The following is a 20,263-nucleotide window of genomic DNA, read 5'->3' as shown; positions in this document are numbered from 1 at the left end:
GGACCACTACAATCCGGAAATGATGTCCTGATCATAATGGACGAATACTCCCGCTTCCCAATTGCGGTACCTCATAACGTCAACCAAAGCCGCCACCACTATACCGGTACTGGATGAGGTTTTCGCAGCAAGGGGCATACCGAAGGTAGTGAAACAGATAATGGTCCCCTATTCAATGGACAAGACTTCGCTGAATTTGCCAAGCACCTCAACTTCAGACACCGGAAGTTCACTCCTTTGTGGCCCTAGGCCAATGGAATGGTGGAAAGATTTATGGCCACTCTAAAGAATACCATCTAGCAGGCAGAACTTTCAAGGTGTGATGTGCAAGTGGCTCTAAATGAAGTATTACACGCCTATCGAACCACACCGCATACTACTACAGGCAAATGTCCGGCAACCTTAATGTTGGGTCGCACTGTACGCACCAGAATACCAACTTGGGAAGATACAGCTAGTGATTCGTCTCAAGACTCTGAGCACAAAGAATTAGCATCCACAGACAAAATGAAAAAGGAGAAGATGAAGGAATATGCAGACCGACGGCGAAAAGCTGCACAGCCATCCATCCATGAAGGAGAATGGGTATTGGTGCAACAAGAACAACAAAGATATCATGCATGCCCACTGCTGGTGACAAGACAAAAAGGGACCATGATTACAGCTGAGTCGGAGAACAAGATGGGCACAAGGAATGTATTGCATTTTCTGAAAATGCACGCTCAATTTCCGAGAAGCGTTGACTGCACCCCACAGTGTGGCAAAGGGAGATGCACCTGAATCAGTAAGTGATCATAGACCTTCCACGTCTCCTGATGAAAGGGAGCAGGCGGCTCAAGAGGCCCATCTCCGGCCGCAACAAACTCATCGAAGACCAGTTCGCCTGATTGAAGAACTCTAACTATGTTGTTTTACATTATCGTTTAGTCTAGCACGCTCTGACATATCTGAGACAGTTAAAATTGTTTGAGAAGGGGGAAGATGTAATGTTCTGATATGTGCTGGGCGCTAGGACCGGCACATGAGGCTAGGAGGTAGAGGAGACGAGGTGGCGGAAGAGGTGAACTCACACAATGTCACTTTGACTTACTCAGTCTCACTGAGACCCACTCTGTTTCGCTGCGACTCACTAATTCCTGATCAGCCTCACTCATTCGCAACTGCTTTCACAGGGTCTCCTATAGCTCACTCATCCTCCCTGATTCACTCAGCCCTACTCATTCCGATTCAATCTTACTGTGAATCACTCATACAGGTTCACTCATTCACACTCATCCCAACTAATTCTGACTCACTGAGGGCCCGAACTAACTTAAGACAAAATCCTAAATTTACTACCATTTTGGTATTCACAGAAGGCACTTTTCATTTTGGTATTCACAGTAGACACTTACTCATTTCGGTATTCACAGAAGTTAGGAGTCCTAACTTTAGGACTCCTAAATGCCTTCTGTGAATACCGAAAGTCTTAAAGTTAGGATTTTTCTCAGTTTAGGAGTAGTAAAAACTGTACACTGGTTACCGGTGCACAAAATATCCTCTTTAAAATCCTTCTGCTAGGATCTAAGTCATGCAATCAGCTCCCTAGCACCTTGCATTTCACTGAATCAGATGCCCTATTCCCAAGCTCTTGAATACCTGGCTCTTCCTGGCCCAATGCTCTCTAGCACTCCCTTATCTAGCCAGGGTCTATCATTTCCTTTTTCTGAACTGAGTGCTCAGATTTAATTTCTATCGCCAGGATGCTCCATGGTGAGTGACAGGAATTCATTCAGGTAGGGAAAGGGTGTATTTAGCCGCCATTTTACAATTCTATTTTAAGTCGGTTCTCGGGACATCAGTGGTAAAAGACTGCAACCACCACAGTGAAGGCTCAATAACCCCTGCTTCACCATAGCCCAAAACCGAGTTCTGAAGGTCAACTGTTGATTGGCCTCATTGTAGATCAATAGGCATTCCTGCAGCAGTTCCCGTCCTTCAGGAAGTCTACCTTTCTTCTACATATGCCTTTAATCAAGCACACAACTTTTTGTTTGAACACCCAAGTTGACATCTCAATGGTGCATCATAATTGGACAATGCAATGCTGCTTCTTTTCTTTCCCAATTTGTGTTATGCAGTCATCGGTCAAGTCTAAAACTTTATTCACTTTCGTCTGTGTTTTAGAATGGGTTCGAGGTCGTTTGGCATGGTGGATAGTGTTAGTGACTCATGAAGAAGAATGCAGTTATATTATCTTACATTTCAGTTCTTGACAAGTCCTGACTGGGCTCTCGAATGGTCTTATATGGAATGATGTTCGTTTCTATAGATGGAGACTCCCAGACCTAAATTGCAAAAGATTCGTGTGATTTAGGATGATCTTTGAATAATACATGTAGGCTCCAGTGTCATTCCTTTAAAACAATGGACAAATACTTTTTTATGTTTAAAAATACATTTATTTTTTCATTTTCCTGAGGATAGTTGGAGTCACCCAAGTAGAATGTATGACAGTTAGTTTTTTCGCAAAATGCTAATAAGATACTACACCCATTCAGTAACAATTGCTGTTTATTTTACAGAAGCAACCCCAAAGGCCTTTGGGATCTCCTTGTCACAAGTGATAGCCAATGATCGGGCCCACAAGCAGAAGCAGGAAGCTGTGAAAGAGAGTCGCCGGGATTGCCTGGAGGTGGAAGCCACAGTGATCCGGTTCCTGGCTCAGAAGCAGAAGAAGTCCCCTTCGGACCGCAACTCTGTACTGGGGACTTCTCTGGAGTTCCGCGATGAACCCCTTTCCCCAACCTTCCTGGACAACGTGTCTCGTGCTCGGAGAAGGGTGAGACTCGATTCATGATTAAGTACTGTTGTGTGAGGATATGGAGGCCAGCCATTGATGGTATTTCCCAACGTATATTTTTATTGCAGTGAACGAAGACAGCATGTAGTAGGTCTGAAGGGCCCAGGAGGTCAGCACCAGCTGACTCCAAGGTTCTCTCCCTCTGCATCATCACAATCTACAATACACGTTCCACGACAGAATACTAAACACGGTTCTCTCAAACCTATGTATGAGCGGCTATTACTTGAGTTGCATGGGTTACTCGTGCTGCCAGACATTGGTCTTCTGAGAAGCCGTGCATAAAAGAATAGGTTAGTGTTATAGAAAAAATATAGGTGGAATTTACTGAACGTATACTAAGTGCAACCACTGTAACTCTTTGGTAAACTAATAAAAGTGCTGTATGACAGCATAAGCCCCTAATGGTCTGCATGTGAGCTGTAAGGCACAAAGGTTTGTTTTTCAAATGATAGCTTTCATGAAAGGAAATCCTTTTGAGTGCAAAAAGGCCATATTTTCTTTCACATTTGATGTATTTTCATATTTAAAAAATCAAACACGTTAATAACATCAAACTGATACAAATATGATGTGGTTGAATCCTAGACTGATAATTTTGCAAAAACAACGGTGCCAGTGTGCCATGCATAATCGTTCATAAAGCCTTTCTTCCAAAGACGCTTTTTAAATCAATTGTGCAACAGATCTTAAAAAACAGACACCTCAGGGTCTAATATTAGTGGTTATTGTTTTAAGTATAAAATGGCCTCTCTGATAATTGTCTGTTCGTGATTGTTCCCTGCAGATACATGTATCAACGACTTTTGGTTAACGTCGGTCAATCTTGAGCAGGCTTGCACTGCTAGGTCCACTCCATGGGTCATGATTTGTATCACCTAATAACCACAGTGGGCCCTGATTTAATAGGCTTGCTCTCGGTCTTTGATTGTGGTACCAAAACCCCTGAATCCCCCTGCACGCTTATAATGAAGGCACTTAGTGAACAGTTTTTAGAAATGCTCTCCATTTTTACCCCATAACATGAAAGCATAACATTTTGGTATCAAATAATACGAATTTCATGACCATCTCTTTTTTTCTGGCTGACATCCATATTAACGGGGAGTCATGATTTATTTGGATTTTCCCAACTGAAAACAATTTTTTTATGTAAAAGTACCAGATTATATTGCTGCTAGGCACTCCACACATGCGGCTATTTGCCAATGGCATGTATATATGTCATAAAACTAATTTCTTTTTATCATTATAGTGCTTGAAAGATTACTCCGATATCTGGTGATTCTATTGTAATTGCATTTATACAGAGTTTCAGACCCCTGACAAGGCACCAAAGAATGTGTGCAGATGGGTAGCACTCTTACCCTGGTGGGCGGGGGCGTTGCTTGGTTGAAAGGTTGTTGGATTGCTGTGTGGGCTGTGTGAGGAGTCATTTAGTGTCAGGCACGAGTGGCCATGCGACCAGGGTCCCTATTATACATGAGGTGTACTTTCCCAGTTTGCTCAAATGCGCAACTTTCAAGTGGAGCGCATGGTGCAGCCCATGGTAGTGCACCCTATCAGGATGATTGAGCTGCCCCCACAGAAGCCATGAACTTGCGCTTCCCTAGGGGCAGCTCAATCAGTGAAATAGAGAGCAGCTGCTTCGAAGCTGCTCTTTGTTTCTGAGGGCAGGCACAAACCTGCTTCCACATTTGATGATGCAGTGCGCGCAACAAAATTTGTTTTATTTAAATGTTTACTTACTTGTTAAACTCCGTAATCCATACATTACTACCCCCCACCCTGCCCCTCCCCCTGCCCACGTCACCGCCCTGCAGAAACTCCTACTGCCCACCGCTACTGATGCTTCCATGTCCCACAGTTCTTTTGTTGGTGTACAAGAATTATTTGCAATGTTCTGTATTTTCAAGGATACATGTCTTACATGGTGATAATTTGTGTTGTGCCTTCAGGGGGCCTTATCAGTGGACTCAATCACTGATCTCGATGACAATCATTCCCGATTGCTGGAAGCACTGCAGCTCTCGCATCCCAATGAGCTGGAGAGCCGGAGGGTCATGGAACGGAATAAGAAGCTGAGCCTCAATCCCATCTATAGGCAGGTCCCCCGCATTGTTGAGAGATGTTGCCAGCACATAGAGCTATACGGTAAGGACAAATCCTGCTAATGGGTGATGTTAATTGGGCATTTAAAGGTAATTTACCAGAACAACAATGAACATTTTAGAGAACACGGTCATTAGTTTTTTGCCTGCCACTCAAGTTATGTGCTCTGCGCTAAAATGAGGTTACATAATGAAGTAGAATGATGCTTATCTGAACATTTTAATGCTATAAGAAATATCTTCCAAGGGGCAGCAGTGATTTAGAAAACTCCTTGTGAGTCTTGGATTTTTTAAAAATGACACAAACCATGTGTGTTTGCCTTATCAAACAGTGTTAGTTGACACTGTGTTGTGATATCGTAACGAGTATCTTGATAATCATTGATTAGCTATTGAAATAGTAATACATCATCTTATTCAGAGGTTTGAGAAGCAGGTCGTCACTGCCAGTTACGGTCCAGCTATTAGCAAGTTGTTAAGAGTTGCAATACATTAAATGTGCTTATGGAATTGTGCCTTGTGCATTCTATGTGAGCAGATTCCTGTCATTCCACCCTGGGAACAAATGAATACAAAATCTGCAAACTCGGCCCTACTCCATTAGTAGTCCTAGAGAGCAAGTTAAAAAAAAGTCTGGTCAGCTTTCCATCCTTGCTTTTATCATTCAGCCAGATGCCTTTAGCGAATTGGGATCTGCATGGGGATGTGTTCATGCACATCTGTAAGTAGCAAACTGCTCCTCACAGATGTGCATGTGTTGACTGGGGAATCTTTCACCAATGCTCTTAATAGTTCCTAAACTTCCTTGATACCACAAAGGCTAAAGGCACCAACAATTTCAAGACACAGTAATGATGGGCCCAGAGATCAAACATTAATATTTTCCAAAAGTTCACACAAGGAGATGATGGACAGAGCGCTGAAACGTTTCAGACACCCAGCCCCAGTAACAGATCTGGGTTTAATCCATCATCGTTCTTTAGCTCATTTCACCACTCCAGTTCAGACCCAGACATTTGCAAATCAGTCTTGACCCTGTACCTCATGGGAACAGTCCTGCCCGAACTGCCAAGCCAAGTTGTCCCTAGACCGGAAACAAGCATCCTAGGACCGGTTCGGGGTTTCACCCTCATCAGCTATCCTAGCCTGAATCCAGTGGCAAAATGAGCAAGTGACCCAGTTCTGGGCATACCCTGCCAACGTAGAGCAAACAAAAAGCGCAAGTAGATGATGGATGGATCACTGAAACTTTTCAGACACTCACCACCAGTCACACAACTGGGTTTACCCCATCATTTTTTAGCGTACCTCCCAACCCCAGTTCAGACACGGCATATGCAAATCAGCCCTCACCCTGTTCTTCACAGGAACAGTCCAGCCCAAACCGCCAACTTCCAAAAGTACTTGGGCTGAACCAAAAACTAACCTTGAACATGAATAAAATATGCATGATTCCTAAAAGGGAAAATTGTAGCACATGTCTGTAAAAATATAATCTGTGCTTATGAAAATTGTATTACTTTTGACAGTCTGTTAGGAGATGCTAGGCCCGCAGGGATTGTGGTGAGCTGGAGATTGCTTACCTCATGGTCTTCAGATTTGTGGACCTCACTGGGATTGCGGATCTGACACAGGGTAGCTCACCTTGGGCTGTGGTACTAGGGGAATTTCCTAATTTCCTAAATAGGGGAGGCGATAAAAAGGAAGGTTCCTTCATTGTATTCAACTCTCGAATGTGGTAGACTTTGCTGAGGGCAGAATTGGTAGGGTAGCTAAACTGCTCAATCTGTTCTGGTCTCCTATGGTTGTTTCAATAAGGATGTTTTCTTATCCAAGATGATGTACTTCCTCTTCTAGGCAGTGAAGGAGTGCACCTCCTGTTTGGCAGGTATATGATGGCTCTGGAGTATCTTGTGGGTTTTCCCCTGCATTTTTGAGAGAAATCTTCTGAAAACTATCCAGTATTTTATGTTTGTTCCTGTTTGCTGTTATTAATGAATTACCATCTCTACCTTTTGGTAGTTACTTAGCCACTGCGTGATTGGCTTCCCTGCTACTACATCTGTGGTATTGCTGCAATTACTTACCAGTAATAGTATTACTCTGAGTCCTCTTGCAGTGGTGAATCACATAGTGATCCTCTTATGTCTCCATTCACAACCACCCCCTCCTCACTTCCTGTTCCATACCAATCCCAGACACCACACAGTTAAACTGTTAAGTAGGGTGGGAGGGAGGGCCAAATTCTTCACAGCGAACAGAAGGACTCAGAGTAATGCTATTACTTGTGAGTAATCACAGCATTACCTCATTTATCCTCTTGCCATGATGAATCACAAAGTGAGATGTACTCAAGCCACAAAACGGACCAGGACAACAGCACAGAATATGGAAACACAAGTTCAATCCTTAAGAAAAAGCTGCTTACAACACAGAAGCCAAAACTTTGGAACCCAGTAAAATCCGGAACCTCCAGATCCTGAACCACATGATAATGAGTCACAAAGGTGAAGAGCACTGACCAAGTGGCAGCCCGACAGATCTCCTGCAAAGAAGCACACTGGATCATCGCAACAGAAGCAGCCATGCCCCTAGTAGACCTTCCCTGGATCCCCAGAGGAGACGGCAGATTAAACTGCTTATATGCGAGCAGAATCACTGACTTGATCCATCTGCTGAAGGTCTGAGTAGAAGGTTTATCTCTCTTCCAAGTGGGCCAAAAGTTCACAAATCAAGTGGAGGAAACGTGTAACTCCTTCACCCATTCCAGGTAGATCAAAGTCCCACTCCGCACATCCAGTGAATGAAGTGCCACTTCCTCACGAAACTGAGGATTAGGGAAAAACACTACAAGAATCACTTACGGCTAACAATGAACCAAAGAATTCCCCTTGGGCACAAAGCCAGGGCCCAACCTAAGAACAATCCTGTCCTCAAAGAAACGAGAGAACAAAGTCAGACTAGACAACAAGTCTAGCCCCCTCAGGCAGCGACCAGATGTTAGGGCCACAAGAAAAAACATCGTCAGGAGTGCTGACTTAGAGGGCCTAGTCTTGGGGTGACACCTTGCTCTTTACCCCTCATGGGCTGGAACCGCATCCTGCAGAAAGAATTGGAACAGGTGTCCTTCAGAGGGAAATCTGTGTTGTTCCTTGGAACTGAGTGATTACAGGCCTTAAAAATGTCCCTGAAGATGACCATAGGAACAAGTGTGCTTTTTTCTTTGAAGGGCTTCCAGATCAGACCAGCCAATCGTTCACTGAACAGTTTGTCACCCTCAAATGGTAGTTCAAGAAAGAAGTAATTTCAGCCAGATCCGCCTTCCAGTCCAGTAGCCAGAGGTTCTGCCGAGCCATGATAGGAGAGGAGGAGGCCGCAAAAGCTGCCTTTATAACATCCGTGGATACATCAACCAGGAACTTGGCATGTTGTTCCATATATACTAGGACATCCGACACACTTGACTTCTCATGCATGGCCTCTGCCAAAGTCTCAAAATCCTTTACTAAGGACAGAACCGTCAAGACCCCATACAAGGCAGCCCTGAGAACCAGATTAGATGCAGTTAATTAATTCTTCAGTCCATCATCTAGTTTGCACTTCACATGATCCGAAGGCAAACAATCATCAGGATTTAATGAGTTTCTACCAATAAGAGGAGTCAATATAGAGTCAACTTTGACAGAAGGTGACATCAGCATATCCCCTTGGCCAGGGCCTAGTCAGTCAGAGCACGCTTTATTCGATTTTAAAAAAACCATAAAAAGCACATACAGTACAAATACATTAAAATCACATTTCATATTTTATACAAAAGCAGGGCAAGCCAATATTTTACTAAACTACATCGTGTCTGACACATTCTTTAAAAGATACCTTATTTACAGTAAAATGTTCAGTGGTACACGTTTATTTCTAGTGTGAAAATCTTCTGCTAGGAAACTGGCGACGCTAAAAGTAATGTAAATATTGCCCAACATCTGGAGGTAGATTAATGCGGGTCTAACTTGAATGAAGCCCGCCTCCCTCAGCACAGGTAACAGATGTTTTTTCCTAGCAGCAGTATAAAACCCACAAAACATCGTAAAATGCATGGTATCTTGCTCAGAGAAATTATCACATTCACAAGGGGGGGCATCTTTCGAATGATTCCAAGATAAATAGCAACCCAAAGAAAATTGAATCAAATTAAACCTGAATCTCGCTAATAAAAATCTATGAAGGGGTCTTATAACAAAATTCAGGTATGGTTCCAGGGTTGGGGTAGTGATTAACATAGAGTGTGCTCTTACAGATGGTTTCATTATTTCCTTCCCCTCTCTATTAAGGCGGACCATATCTGTAAAATGGGCTTTAATCCACTTTACGTCCTCTCTTTTAATATTACGAGGAGATAAAAAAAGTTCCGGTCTACCTAAGACTGAAAATGTGTTTTTTAGATACTTCAACCAAGGTATTTTCATGGCATGGTCCAAAGACATGACGTCCTCCAGAATAAGATGATTCAAGGTTAATTCTGGATTCAGCCATGTCTTTGCCCAAAGTAAGAGGGGTGCCAGATTCAGCTTATCTTTAATGTAACACAGACCTACTTCCTCATGGATGGAAAACGTAGGGGTCGATTTTGGAACTGAGAGCAATAGTCTAATTAACCTATTTTCTACCCTTTGGATTTTGTCTTGATTAACATATCCCCACAAGGCGGCCCCATAGGTGGCAATGGGAATACACTTGGTGTTATAAACCTTCAAAAGTGCTTCCATTGGCCTGGCCCCCAACCTTTTTGTGAAACCCAACAGGGCAGTTGTTGAACGGGCCAAGGCTAAACTTTTCACCTGTATCTGGGGGGCCCAAGACCCCCTTTCATCGAAAAGGACCCCCAGATAGGGGAAAACTGGAAACCACCTCACCCTTGCATTTGAAGGTTTTGGATCTCAATTTTCCTCTCTGCTTACCCACTATCATAGAATGAGATTTTTTCGCATTTACCTTTAGGTCAAGTTTTTCCATGAAGGAGCCAAAACAACCCAATAGTGTCTGTAGACCGATGCCCGTACGGGCAATCAGTACCGCATCGTCCGCGTATAGGAGGGCCGGGACCTGTTGCCCTCCCTCACGCGGCACATCTGCCCCCCCTCCTTTAGATGTTTTTCCAGCCCATTTATATAAATGGTGAAAAGGAGGGGGGCCAGGATACACCCTTGGCGAACCCCTTTCTCTCACCTAAAAGTCCCCGTGCACCTCCCCTCATTTGTAACCCTTACTTTGGCAAATAAGTCCTGGTGTAAGGAGGCTATAAAAGTAACAAGGGAAGGGTCTATCCCCATCTCTAGAAGGATTGACCACAGTTTGGACCTGTTTACCAAATCGAAGGCCGAGGAGAGGTCCATGAAGGCCAAATAAAGAGACCCCTCCCCGGCCACCACATATTTGGCAATTAAAAGATGCAAATTCAAACATTGGTCCAGGGTGCCTCGTCTCTCTCTGAACCCATATTGTATGTTTGAAAGCCCTCCACAATCCTCCAAATTTTCACTGAGTTTACCCAATAATACTCTGCCTAAGATTTTAATGGCCAAGTCAAGGAGGGAAATGGGTCTATAACACCCTGGATCCTCACGTTGTCCTTTTTTAAAAATTGGCACTATAATGGAGGTTGCCCAGGTACTGCGCTAAAGACTTTAGTTAGTACCTGGGACCAGATTTTCGGAGAATGTCTATATAGGTCCGCCGGTACGCCATCCGCCCCCGGGGCCTTATTTTTTGAGGTCTCCAGAATAGCCTTAAGCACCTCCTCCTCTAAAAAAAACTATCGGGGGGGGAGACCCGCGCTATCGTTTGGCGGCACGAGGGTGTACAATTCTTGTCGCCGTAGACATCTTTAAAGTGAAGGACCCACTTCTCATCCGGGATGACACAATCAGTGGCTACATATTGTTCTCCCGCAAAAAAAGGGTGATTTATAATCTCCCAAAATTTCTTGCTATCACGCAAGACATCAACGGAGAGAAGTCTGTCCCATGCTTCACTTTTAATTTAATTTTTTCTCCCCTTTAAGGTCCTTTTGTGTTCCCTCCTCAAATTGGCAATGAGCAGCCTATCCCTTGGTGTTGCTTTTAATGCGTGCAATAAACGGGTGTGTATTCGTGAGCAATCAGCATCAAACCACTTCAATGTACTAGGAAGTCTCTTAGTGGGCATGACTGTCAGGTCCTTCGTTATTTGGACACATATAGATTCAAAAGCCCGAACAATTGTGCTATTGGAGGCCTCTTGCTCTAAACATAACTCTATTTCTCCCTCGATTTTAGGCAATAAAGTTGCCATAAAATCATCTGGGATCACCTTACCCCACTTGAGCCTTCTGCCCTGATCAGAAGGCACAAGTACCGCCTGCGCCTGTGGGCGGCCCAAGCCCTCGCATTTAAGGTCTCACCAACGCATCTCCAATAACACAGGGTTATGATCGCTATAGGGTGACTGAATTGTTCTATAGGTTAATACCTTTGTTTGTAACACCGGGGTGGTGAATATATAGTCGATTATAGACCCTTGCAGCGTTCCTTTATAGGTGGGAGCTCTTTCCCTCCCATCTGTATTTAGGGCTTCATAGAGATTAAAGCTAGCCAATAAAACTTCTAGCGCTTCACCTGGTTTTGTATGTTCAAAGTGAGGTGTAAACACCCCTGAAAATCCCACTTGTTCACCCGAATAACAGGGAAAATTGCATAAATGGGTGTTAAAATCCCCTAACATGATAAGCTCAAATGCAGTGTGCTTGTTAAGACTGAAATTGTATAACAATTTCTCTAGGTGTGCAATGTGATCAGTGTCCATTGCCCTCTCCCAGGAATTATAAAAATTAATTAATAAAATGGAATAGATCGAGGAAAGCTCAAATGCAGTGTGCTTGTTAAGACTGAAATTGTATAAAAATGTCTCTAGGTGTGCAATGTGATCAGTGTCCATTGCCCTCTCCCAGGAATTATAAAAATTAATTAATAAAATGGAATAGATCGAGGAAACAGTCCATTCCACAATCAAAAGATTAGGGGAGCCTGTATCTAACTGCTTAAAAGACCCAGCAAGATTAAGGGAAAAAAGGAAAATTAGACCCCCCTTAGCTCTCCCTACTAAGCTGCGTGTCGCTGGTATAAAGAAAGTAGCAAAACCATCCAGCCAAACATTTACTGAGGTTTCCCAGGATTCTTGAATAGCTATCACATCAAAGGAAGCAATGAAGTTGATCCATAACGGATCTTCCCTTTTAGCTCTTAGGCCTGCTATGTTCCAACTAAGGAATTTACATGGGGCTATATCCTCCTCCTGCATAGGCCCTATTATGAGGGCATTTGAAGTAATAGAGGGGGTACTGGAGACTTGCCTCAAATCAGACCTATTAAGGGAGGACCCCGACCGTCATTCACAGTCATCTAGACCAGAGAATGCTTCGAACCTATTCGATGTCTCAAAAGGGGTGAATGGCAACAAATGATTCATTCCCCTAGCGCTTTGCGGATGGTCCAGGCCTCTATAATTATTCCTATTCTCCCTATGTGGTACAATATTCCATCCAAGTACATTTTTTGTCATTTTGGAATTTGAAACCTGACACATATATTGGTTGTTTAGCATACCAAGAGGGTTGTTCAACGGGCCAAAAGGTACCCCAACAGATGTTATAGCAGGCACCTGGGGTCTGGGATAGAAGTAAGTTAGATCACAAGGAACAATAAGTGAACCAGTGATCCTTGGCATCCAATTAAGAATGTGTGTAACCGTCCCTGGGTCTCTAAAATTTATGATTATTAAATCCCCCTCTATATCCTTTACTCTGCTCCCCAGCCAGGGGAGTTGCCTTACGTGAACAATCTCATTATTAATAGTACATGGGAGCGGTCTATGCTGGCCGAGCCAATGTATAGTTTTATTTTTTAGTTGGCTAAAGCCTTCCCTCTTATTGTCTGCTAGCCTGGGGACACCCGTAAGTACAACCACATAGGGGACCGCCTCTGGTGGTAGTTCGACTTGGCGGCCCTTCTGATTCCCTGCTCTAACTGGGTGTTCTCTCCCCCCTACCCCCTGCTTGTTTCCGGCGACCACTGTGCTAGCTCCTTTCTGGGTATCATTATTAATAATTTGAATAGATTGATGGACTGCCTTAGATGGATTAGCCCCTTGGTGATTGCAGCCCGCAAGGTTACTTGATGGATTTAAAGCCTTTTGTATAGGGGCGGTAGAGGTAGGGACTGCAGTTACGAGAGATAAAGCTGGCTTTGCAGATACTTCCAACGGACCTGCTTTGTTAGTAATAGCCGTTTCTATAGCCCCTAATCGATCCTCTAACCTCTTCAACCTCTCTAATATGGGGGATGTAAATGCCCTAAGTAAGTGTTCAATGTTGTCGAGGGAGAGTGTAGACAAATGATCGTTAGGGGGAGAATTACTGCTAGATGTTAAGTGGGGTCTAACTACAGTCAATGTGGGGGTGTTTAGGGGGGATGACAATTCATGTGGTGCTTCCTGATCCAAGTCAAGAGGTAATATAACTTTTTTTGTGGATACAGGAATAGCAGTAACCATTCTACCCTTTCCAAAGTCGGTGTGACTGATTTTGGCTCTTTGATAAACACCTCCCTTCCTCTGTCTCTTATTTGGTGGTGGTCCAACAATTTTAACAGCCCCCTGCTTCCCAGCTTTCTTTTTCCCCAATGGTACTCGTAAATGTCCAGGTATGGTTTCAGTTAAAGTGGTGATGTCACCAGTAGCCACAATATTACTTTCTTCCGTACTGTTAATGGCAGACAGTGAAGGAGTCGTCTCTCGCAAGAGCGTGGGATGTCCCTGCATCGATAGCGGGTCCTCATTTCTTTGTAACAATCCCACTCCCAATTGATCGTTTTGGGCGGGTACAACCCCAGAGAATCTATTTTTAATAGATTCAATAAAGCGTCGACGCTCCGCCAAATCGCAATCCCTATCTGTGTCACCAACCGGTTTTCTGAAATACTTATCCAAAGTACCTTTGCTGTTTCCCCCAAAGTCAGGTAGCAAGATTTTTTCACACATAGCAGCCATAGGGTTTAAGAAAAACAATGTCTGTAAGTCTAATCTGGGTGGAGGCACTCCCGCTAAAGTAGATGCAATATGAGCACGTGACAGGAGTAGACTGAGTCAAAGGAAAAAAAGAAACAGGCTTACTTGTAAAATACGATAACTAAAGGGGAAAGTAGGAGTTAGAGGGATGGCCCAGCCCGGCCTCCTTCGGCCCCTGAACGGCCACAAAACAGCCCGCCCTTGTCCCGGGCTTCTCCCGGCGCACTCCCGCGCAGCAGGAATGATGCTTTCCCTAAATAGGGAGGTGATTGGCGGGGTGGGCGTGGCGATCAGGGAGAGCAGCCCAGGTGTTGCTAATTGGGCTCGCAGGGACTCCTGGACAGTGGAGTCCCTGCTATCCTGCTCGCAGCCCCGACCAGGCCACGCTCGTGAAAGATGAAGGTGAGAGCAGCCCCTCCAAATCGATGGCCCTCACAGCGACAGGTGCGCTGCGGGACCCGCGCAGCGGGTCCGGCGAGTTGCTGGCTCAGATGAAGGTCAAGAACACCAAAAAGCCCGCCCACACACCAGAAGTCTTTCCTTGTCGATTAGATTCCCATGCAGCAGCTCCAAGCGTCCGCTTTTACCTCCGTAGGCGGAGGGGCGTGGTGATCAGGGAGAGCAGCCCAGGTGTTGCTAATTGGGCTCGCAGGGACTCCTGGACAGTGGAGTCCCTGCTATCCTGCTCGCAGCCCCGACCAGGCCACGCTCGTGAAAGATGAAGGTGAGAGCAGCCCCTCCAAATCGATGGCCCTCACAGGGACTGGTGCGCTGCGGGACCGGTCCGGCGAGTTGCTGGCTCAGATGAAGGTCAAGAACACCAAAAAGCCCGTCCACACACCAGCAGTCTTTCCTTGTCGATTAGATTCCAGGGCATAGGACTTAAGAAGAAAATGGGGAACTCTGCTATGCCTAGGCTCTTTCCAGGAATTAAAGATAGTCTCCTTAACCATTGAGTGCAATGGCAAAGTGAGAGCTGCAGGCTTAACAAATTACGGAAATAAGGCCACAGCAGCCCACTCCACCGTAGGTGACACCATGCCCAGATTGACACTGATATGAGATAGAATGTCCTGCAGTTCATTCCTGTAAATTAACTTTCTACTAGGTAGCACATGTCTAAGCATGGGTGGATTTTACGAATTGGCAATCCGGGAACTTGCGTATTTACAGATTCGCAATCTGCAAAATCCGCGAACTGTCGCGAATTTTTTTTTTTTTGTGTTCGCAAGGATTTCTGCCAGTTCGCGAGGGTTCTGTACCAGTTCGCAATTGCGAACTTACTTGTCGGCTTGCAACGGCCGCGACTATGTTGTTTCTACATCTGGTTCATCATCACAGGTTCACAGCACCCTCTGTTTCACCACTGCCACCCTCTGGTACACCCATGCCACCTTCTGGTACATCACTGCCACCCTCTGGTTGGTTTATCACTGTAGATTATGGGGGTGAAAAAAAGCAAGCACACCTGCCCTGCTTCAACTGACGTGAATTAATTTGGGGTTGATTAATGTGTCACTGAATTTAAACTTCCAGTCTGGCTGGCACCTGCTTCCTTATCTGTAATTTGCTGAACTCTGAAGGGGCCCCTCAGGAAGCACTACAGGGAATGGTTACTCATGATAAGATTGAACTTTTGCACCTGCTGAGTGCTTTCAGTTTTGCAAAAATCCAAATATCCAGCAGCATCCACAAAAGTAATCCTTCCAGGTCAAGATCCAAATCAAAGTGACCAGCACATGAAGAAAGCACTGGGAGGAGCCTGGTGGACAGGAACAGGAAGTTGGAGACTGTGGGGCACTTCCTTCCTCCCACCCCCACCCCCCAAAATGGACTCCTTGCAAATAAAAAGTGCAGGCAAATGTCAACCTGAGGAGTTATTCTAATAAAAATCATAATTTTCAAGGTTTATGCTGCCTGCTGGTGGATTTCTTGTGCGAAATTGCAAATTTGCAATCTCGCAATTGCGAGATTGTCGCTGCCCGCCGCATCTACGTGTTCGCAAGTATTTACTACTGCGAAATTGTATAGTATTCTAGTTGGCAAGTGCGACCAAGCAAAAAATCCGCTTCGCACGGATTTTACGAATTTTCGGCAAGTTCGCGAGAGTTCGCGGATTGCGAATTTACCGAAAATCCGCGAGCGGAACGGATTTTACGCCCATGCTTACACATGTCTCTTAGTGACGGAATCAGCTGAAGAGTCAGAATCCGGATCATCCTCCAGCCGGACTGACACGCGCTTATTCAAATGCTTTGCAGCTAAGGTTATAGTTTCTACAGCATCAGTCATTGCCTGGACTTCTACAGCAGACAGGGAAAAGAACACCCCAGACAGGGAACAACCAGCTTCTGCATACGCATCCTACCAATAATTACTCGAATCCTCTGAATCAGGAGAGTGTGACCTACACCTCTTTCCCATTCGCTTCTCCATAGTTAATCAACACAGACAACAACAGAAAAACATCTCCCAATTAAATGGTTCCAAAGAGATACCATTGGGGGAGCAACTTCCTCCAAAGCACACCAAATCTGTACAAATTGCTTGTAACATGCCTAGCCAATCTCCAGCTGACATGTGTACACTACCCAATAGTAAAACCTTATTTTTTAACATAGAAAATACCCACGCTCAAATTGCCATCATCCCAGCAGCCTAAGAAAACCAGCAGACAGAATGCTGGGTGTATTTTGAATCTCCCGCTCCAAACGAACCAAAAGCGCTTACTGGTCCCTCCTAGCAACCCAGACACAGTCACTGTGGCTGGAGGAAGGCACTGCTGACCTCCGGCCGGGCAGCACGGCTGATCCTCAGCAAGTCTACCACACCGAATGCCACGCCTTTCACCTCATGGGCCCTGGGGAAACTATTGCAATTACCTGTGTATCCAAATGATGAATACTGGAGATGGGTGCCCCTCAGCACCACTGTGAGAACAAATCATGCTACTCCCGAGCTCAATGGCACTGCACGGCAATACATGGGCTGCCCAAGCGCTGGAGCATGTGCACCATACCTGCCCTGAAAGAAGTTGACCCACTAAAAAGAAAAAGGGAGTGAGGAGGGGCGGAAGGGTTTTAATATGTTGGGAAGGGATTGAGAGTGGAGGTACAGGGGCCTCACTATGTGATTCATAAATGCAAGAGGGACGAACAGGTAAAGTCTTCTGCAACTTCTGGTTGAAGATGTGTTATGCCTCACACATGTTCCTTCTCTCTAGTTTCGAAAATACCTTACTGACTGGCAAAGGGGCTTCTTAGACAGACCGCATTGTCTTCAAAACCTGGAACCTAAGAAGCAACCCCATACACATTCTTAGGCAAACTGTGAGTGCAAGTGTGCGAGGGCAGCAAAAAGGGTAAATCACACACAAAAATGCTGACCAGTGGCATTTTGACACCAGGTGGATTCAGCCAAGCCTCACAATTTTTAGAGCCCCATCGCTGCCGTTGCTACATTTATTTCTGTATCCGGACAGACTCAGCCTGACTTTATGATATATTTATGACAAGACGGGTAATGCAAGACAAGTCTTAGATGACATTCATGTATTGGAGATGACAGAAAATATGCCGATGGATATTGAATTTACTTTTAATGGGGTCTTTATGCACATGAGGGAGGGACCCTGGGTGCTTGTATTAGACAAGTATCAATATCCAAAGTGAGCTAAAGAGGCTAACACCTTTCTGTACTTGAGTTTGTCATCCAGTAAGCATGTAACCAATGTATGATTCAAATTACGTTATATTACTTGCATCTCTTGTTAAACTTATTTTCCATTTCAGGTTTACAGACTGTGGGAATTTTTCGAGTAGGGAGTTCTAAGAAAAGGGTACGACAGGTATGGTGTTTTGAAAGCTAATACACTACAACAATTCCGGGTATATACTTTACCTTTAATGTTGTCTAGTGATGACTTTTTAAAACTTTTGTTGGAGGGATGTGAACCACGCCTTTTTACTCAAAAGGGATTAATGTTAGAGCATGTGATGACATAGTCGATAATTCAGGGAAAACATATGCTTGTGTGTAATACAAAGAAATGGCAATGGAGGAATAGTAAACTTTATGTTGCTGTTTTGTACAATGAAACGTCCTTATTATTAATATTGTAAAAATCAATAATAAAAAATCAGTCCAATTGCCAGCGGCATTTTAACCCCTGATTATTGTAGCTCATGATCAGGAGTAAAGATTCAAGACAAAGGTCAAAATCTAAAAATAAAGATATACAGGAGATGAATCAATGAATAAAGTTTTCTATTGTTTGTAGCAAAATGCCCCTTTTTGAATGGTCATCCCTACTTTTTGCTACGTTTTATTGGTTCTTTTTCACTCAGGGCACTGGAACCTGCTAACCAGGCCCCAGTGCATTTGCTCTGACCTCCAAAATCATGACATATTGTTATAAACCTAATTGTCATATTTAACATGCATGTAAATCCCTAGCATATGGTACAAAGTGTGCCTAAGGCATGTAAGGTTAGAGTAACAAGTGTACTGCAGCACCTACTCTGCTCTACCGGTAGATGGAATTTTATTCTGCTGTATTGTGTTAAAATTCTGTGAGATTCAGCAAAGGGACAGAGTGGAGGTTTGACGCTGTTTTCATTGCAAAAAATGCACCCTCATGTTAAAAAATGGATGCAAGAATGCATTTTGCACTAAAAAAGTAGCACAGCCAAATACCTCTCGGCACCATGACATACTCTGCACTGATTACTGCAGCGTATGTAGGGGCTCCACCGTTGTGTGGTGTGCAGTGGTTTCTAAACTTCAAAAACACTGCATATCACTCAGCAGTGCATACTTGTCAACGCCCTTACATACTCTGCAGTATTCACTGCAGAGTGTGTAAGGGCGCCAAGGTGTATGCACTGTTGTACTGTGCAGCAATTTTTAAACAGGGCTGGAAGAGGGATCAGTCCCTCTATGTTTAGAAATCACTGCAGTGCATACCACTTTTGCGTCCTTACATACTCTGCAGTAATTACTGCATAATATGTAAGGCCGCCAAGATATGTGCTCTACAGTGGTTTCCAAACAGGGCTGCAGGAGGAAGCAGTCCTCTATGTTGAAAAACTACTGCAGATTTAACTTTAATCTGAAGTGGTTTTATTAGACTTCGAGGGACTGCTGTGTCTACCAGCCTTCTTTAAAAACTTAGTTTACTGCAGAATAATTCTGCTGGCAGAACGGAAGAATTTTAAAGTAATTCCACGTTACAAGAGTAAGGTGGAATTTGTAAATTCATCTGATTCTGCCGGTGGAATTAAACATTACTCGCAGGCTTATTCTTCTCCAACTAGAATGACAGTGCAATGACAGTGCAAACATAACTTCTGGATTCCCACTGCAGTCTGTCTTTGCAGTTTTAAAAACATAGACCTGTGATAAGTCCTTTTCGTAGCCCTAAAACCTCCTTTTAAATGTTAAACAACTCACCACTAAGTAAGGCAGGGACCATAGTAATAAAAATGAGGGCCTGTAAAGGTTAAAATTAAACCTGTCTTTACAGTGATAAGGCCCTGAAAGCTATTTTTATTGTAGCTGGGTTGGTTTCATATGAAAGCATTGTAATTCAATAATAAATGCAGTGATAATATCCCCACATAGGAAACATCTACAAAGTTTATTTTGTGACTTTTCAAAATGTTTATTGCAAAGCCTATTCACGGCTAATGTCAGGATTGTAAGAACTATTTTGGGAACATTACTATTAGAAAGATACCTTTTCCATGCCTAAAGCCCATTGGCATGCATTTCCACCTATTATTCAGGAGCTGAATAGCCCTCTTAAGGAGGTGTGAATTTTCTCATAGAGCTGAGACAAAAGCCTTGAGTGTGGAGAGGTGTAATGTATCTTTGGTTGGATGACCATCAAGCTGTGCCCAGGAGCTTCAAAGAGGCCTACCCTGTCACCCGGCAGATGTAAATACCACTGGGGCCCTTCCACTGCTTTGTCCTTCTTCAGTGGCGGCTGGTGACATTTGAAAGTGGTGAGGCGGAAACTGATAATTATACTGCACCCGAGCGAGCGTAGCGAGCGAGCCCGAACCCCCTAAGGAAGGTTCGGGGGGATTTCCCCCCGTCAAAATTTTGAAAAAATAGTGGGAAAATGGTGCATTTTCAAGCAAATTTGAGAAAGCAGGAAGGTTAATAAAGCAATTGTGAAAGTACAGTGTGTCCAACCATAAACGAGGACCGA

General features: G+C 44.2%; 1 protein-coding gene across 4 annotated transcripts in view; it reads left to right on the top strand.

The window, feature by feature from the left end:
- The window catches only part of LOC144829313 (rho GTPase-activating protein 6-like), a 940,021-nt gene that overhangs the window by 654,491 nt on the left and 265,267 nt on the right, over positions 1-20,263 (top strand). For all 4 annotated transcript variants that reach the window (XM_078688348.1, XM_078688349.1, XM_078688347.1 and 1 more), the window contains 3 exons: positions 2,565-2,821; positions 4,801-4,996; positions 17,841-17,896. In XM_078688348.1, the coding sequence (XP_078544474.1) occupies positions 2,565-2,821; positions 4,801-4,996; positions 17,841-17,896 (509 nt within the window). The remainder of the gene's footprint in view (positions 1-2,564; positions 2,822-4,800; positions 4,997-17,840; positions 17,897-20,263) is intronic.

The sequence above is a fragment of the Lissotriton helveticus genome, chromosome 4_1 (assembly GCF_964261635.1).
Source record: "Lissotriton helveticus chromosome 4_1, aLisHel1.1, whole genome shotgun sequence".
In the NCBI taxonomy this organism is placed as follows: Eukaryota; Metazoa; Chordata; class Amphibia; order Caudata; family Salamandridae; genus Lissotriton; species Lissotriton helveticus.
This window is presented reverse-complemented; position numbering and strand designations above follow the sequence as displayed.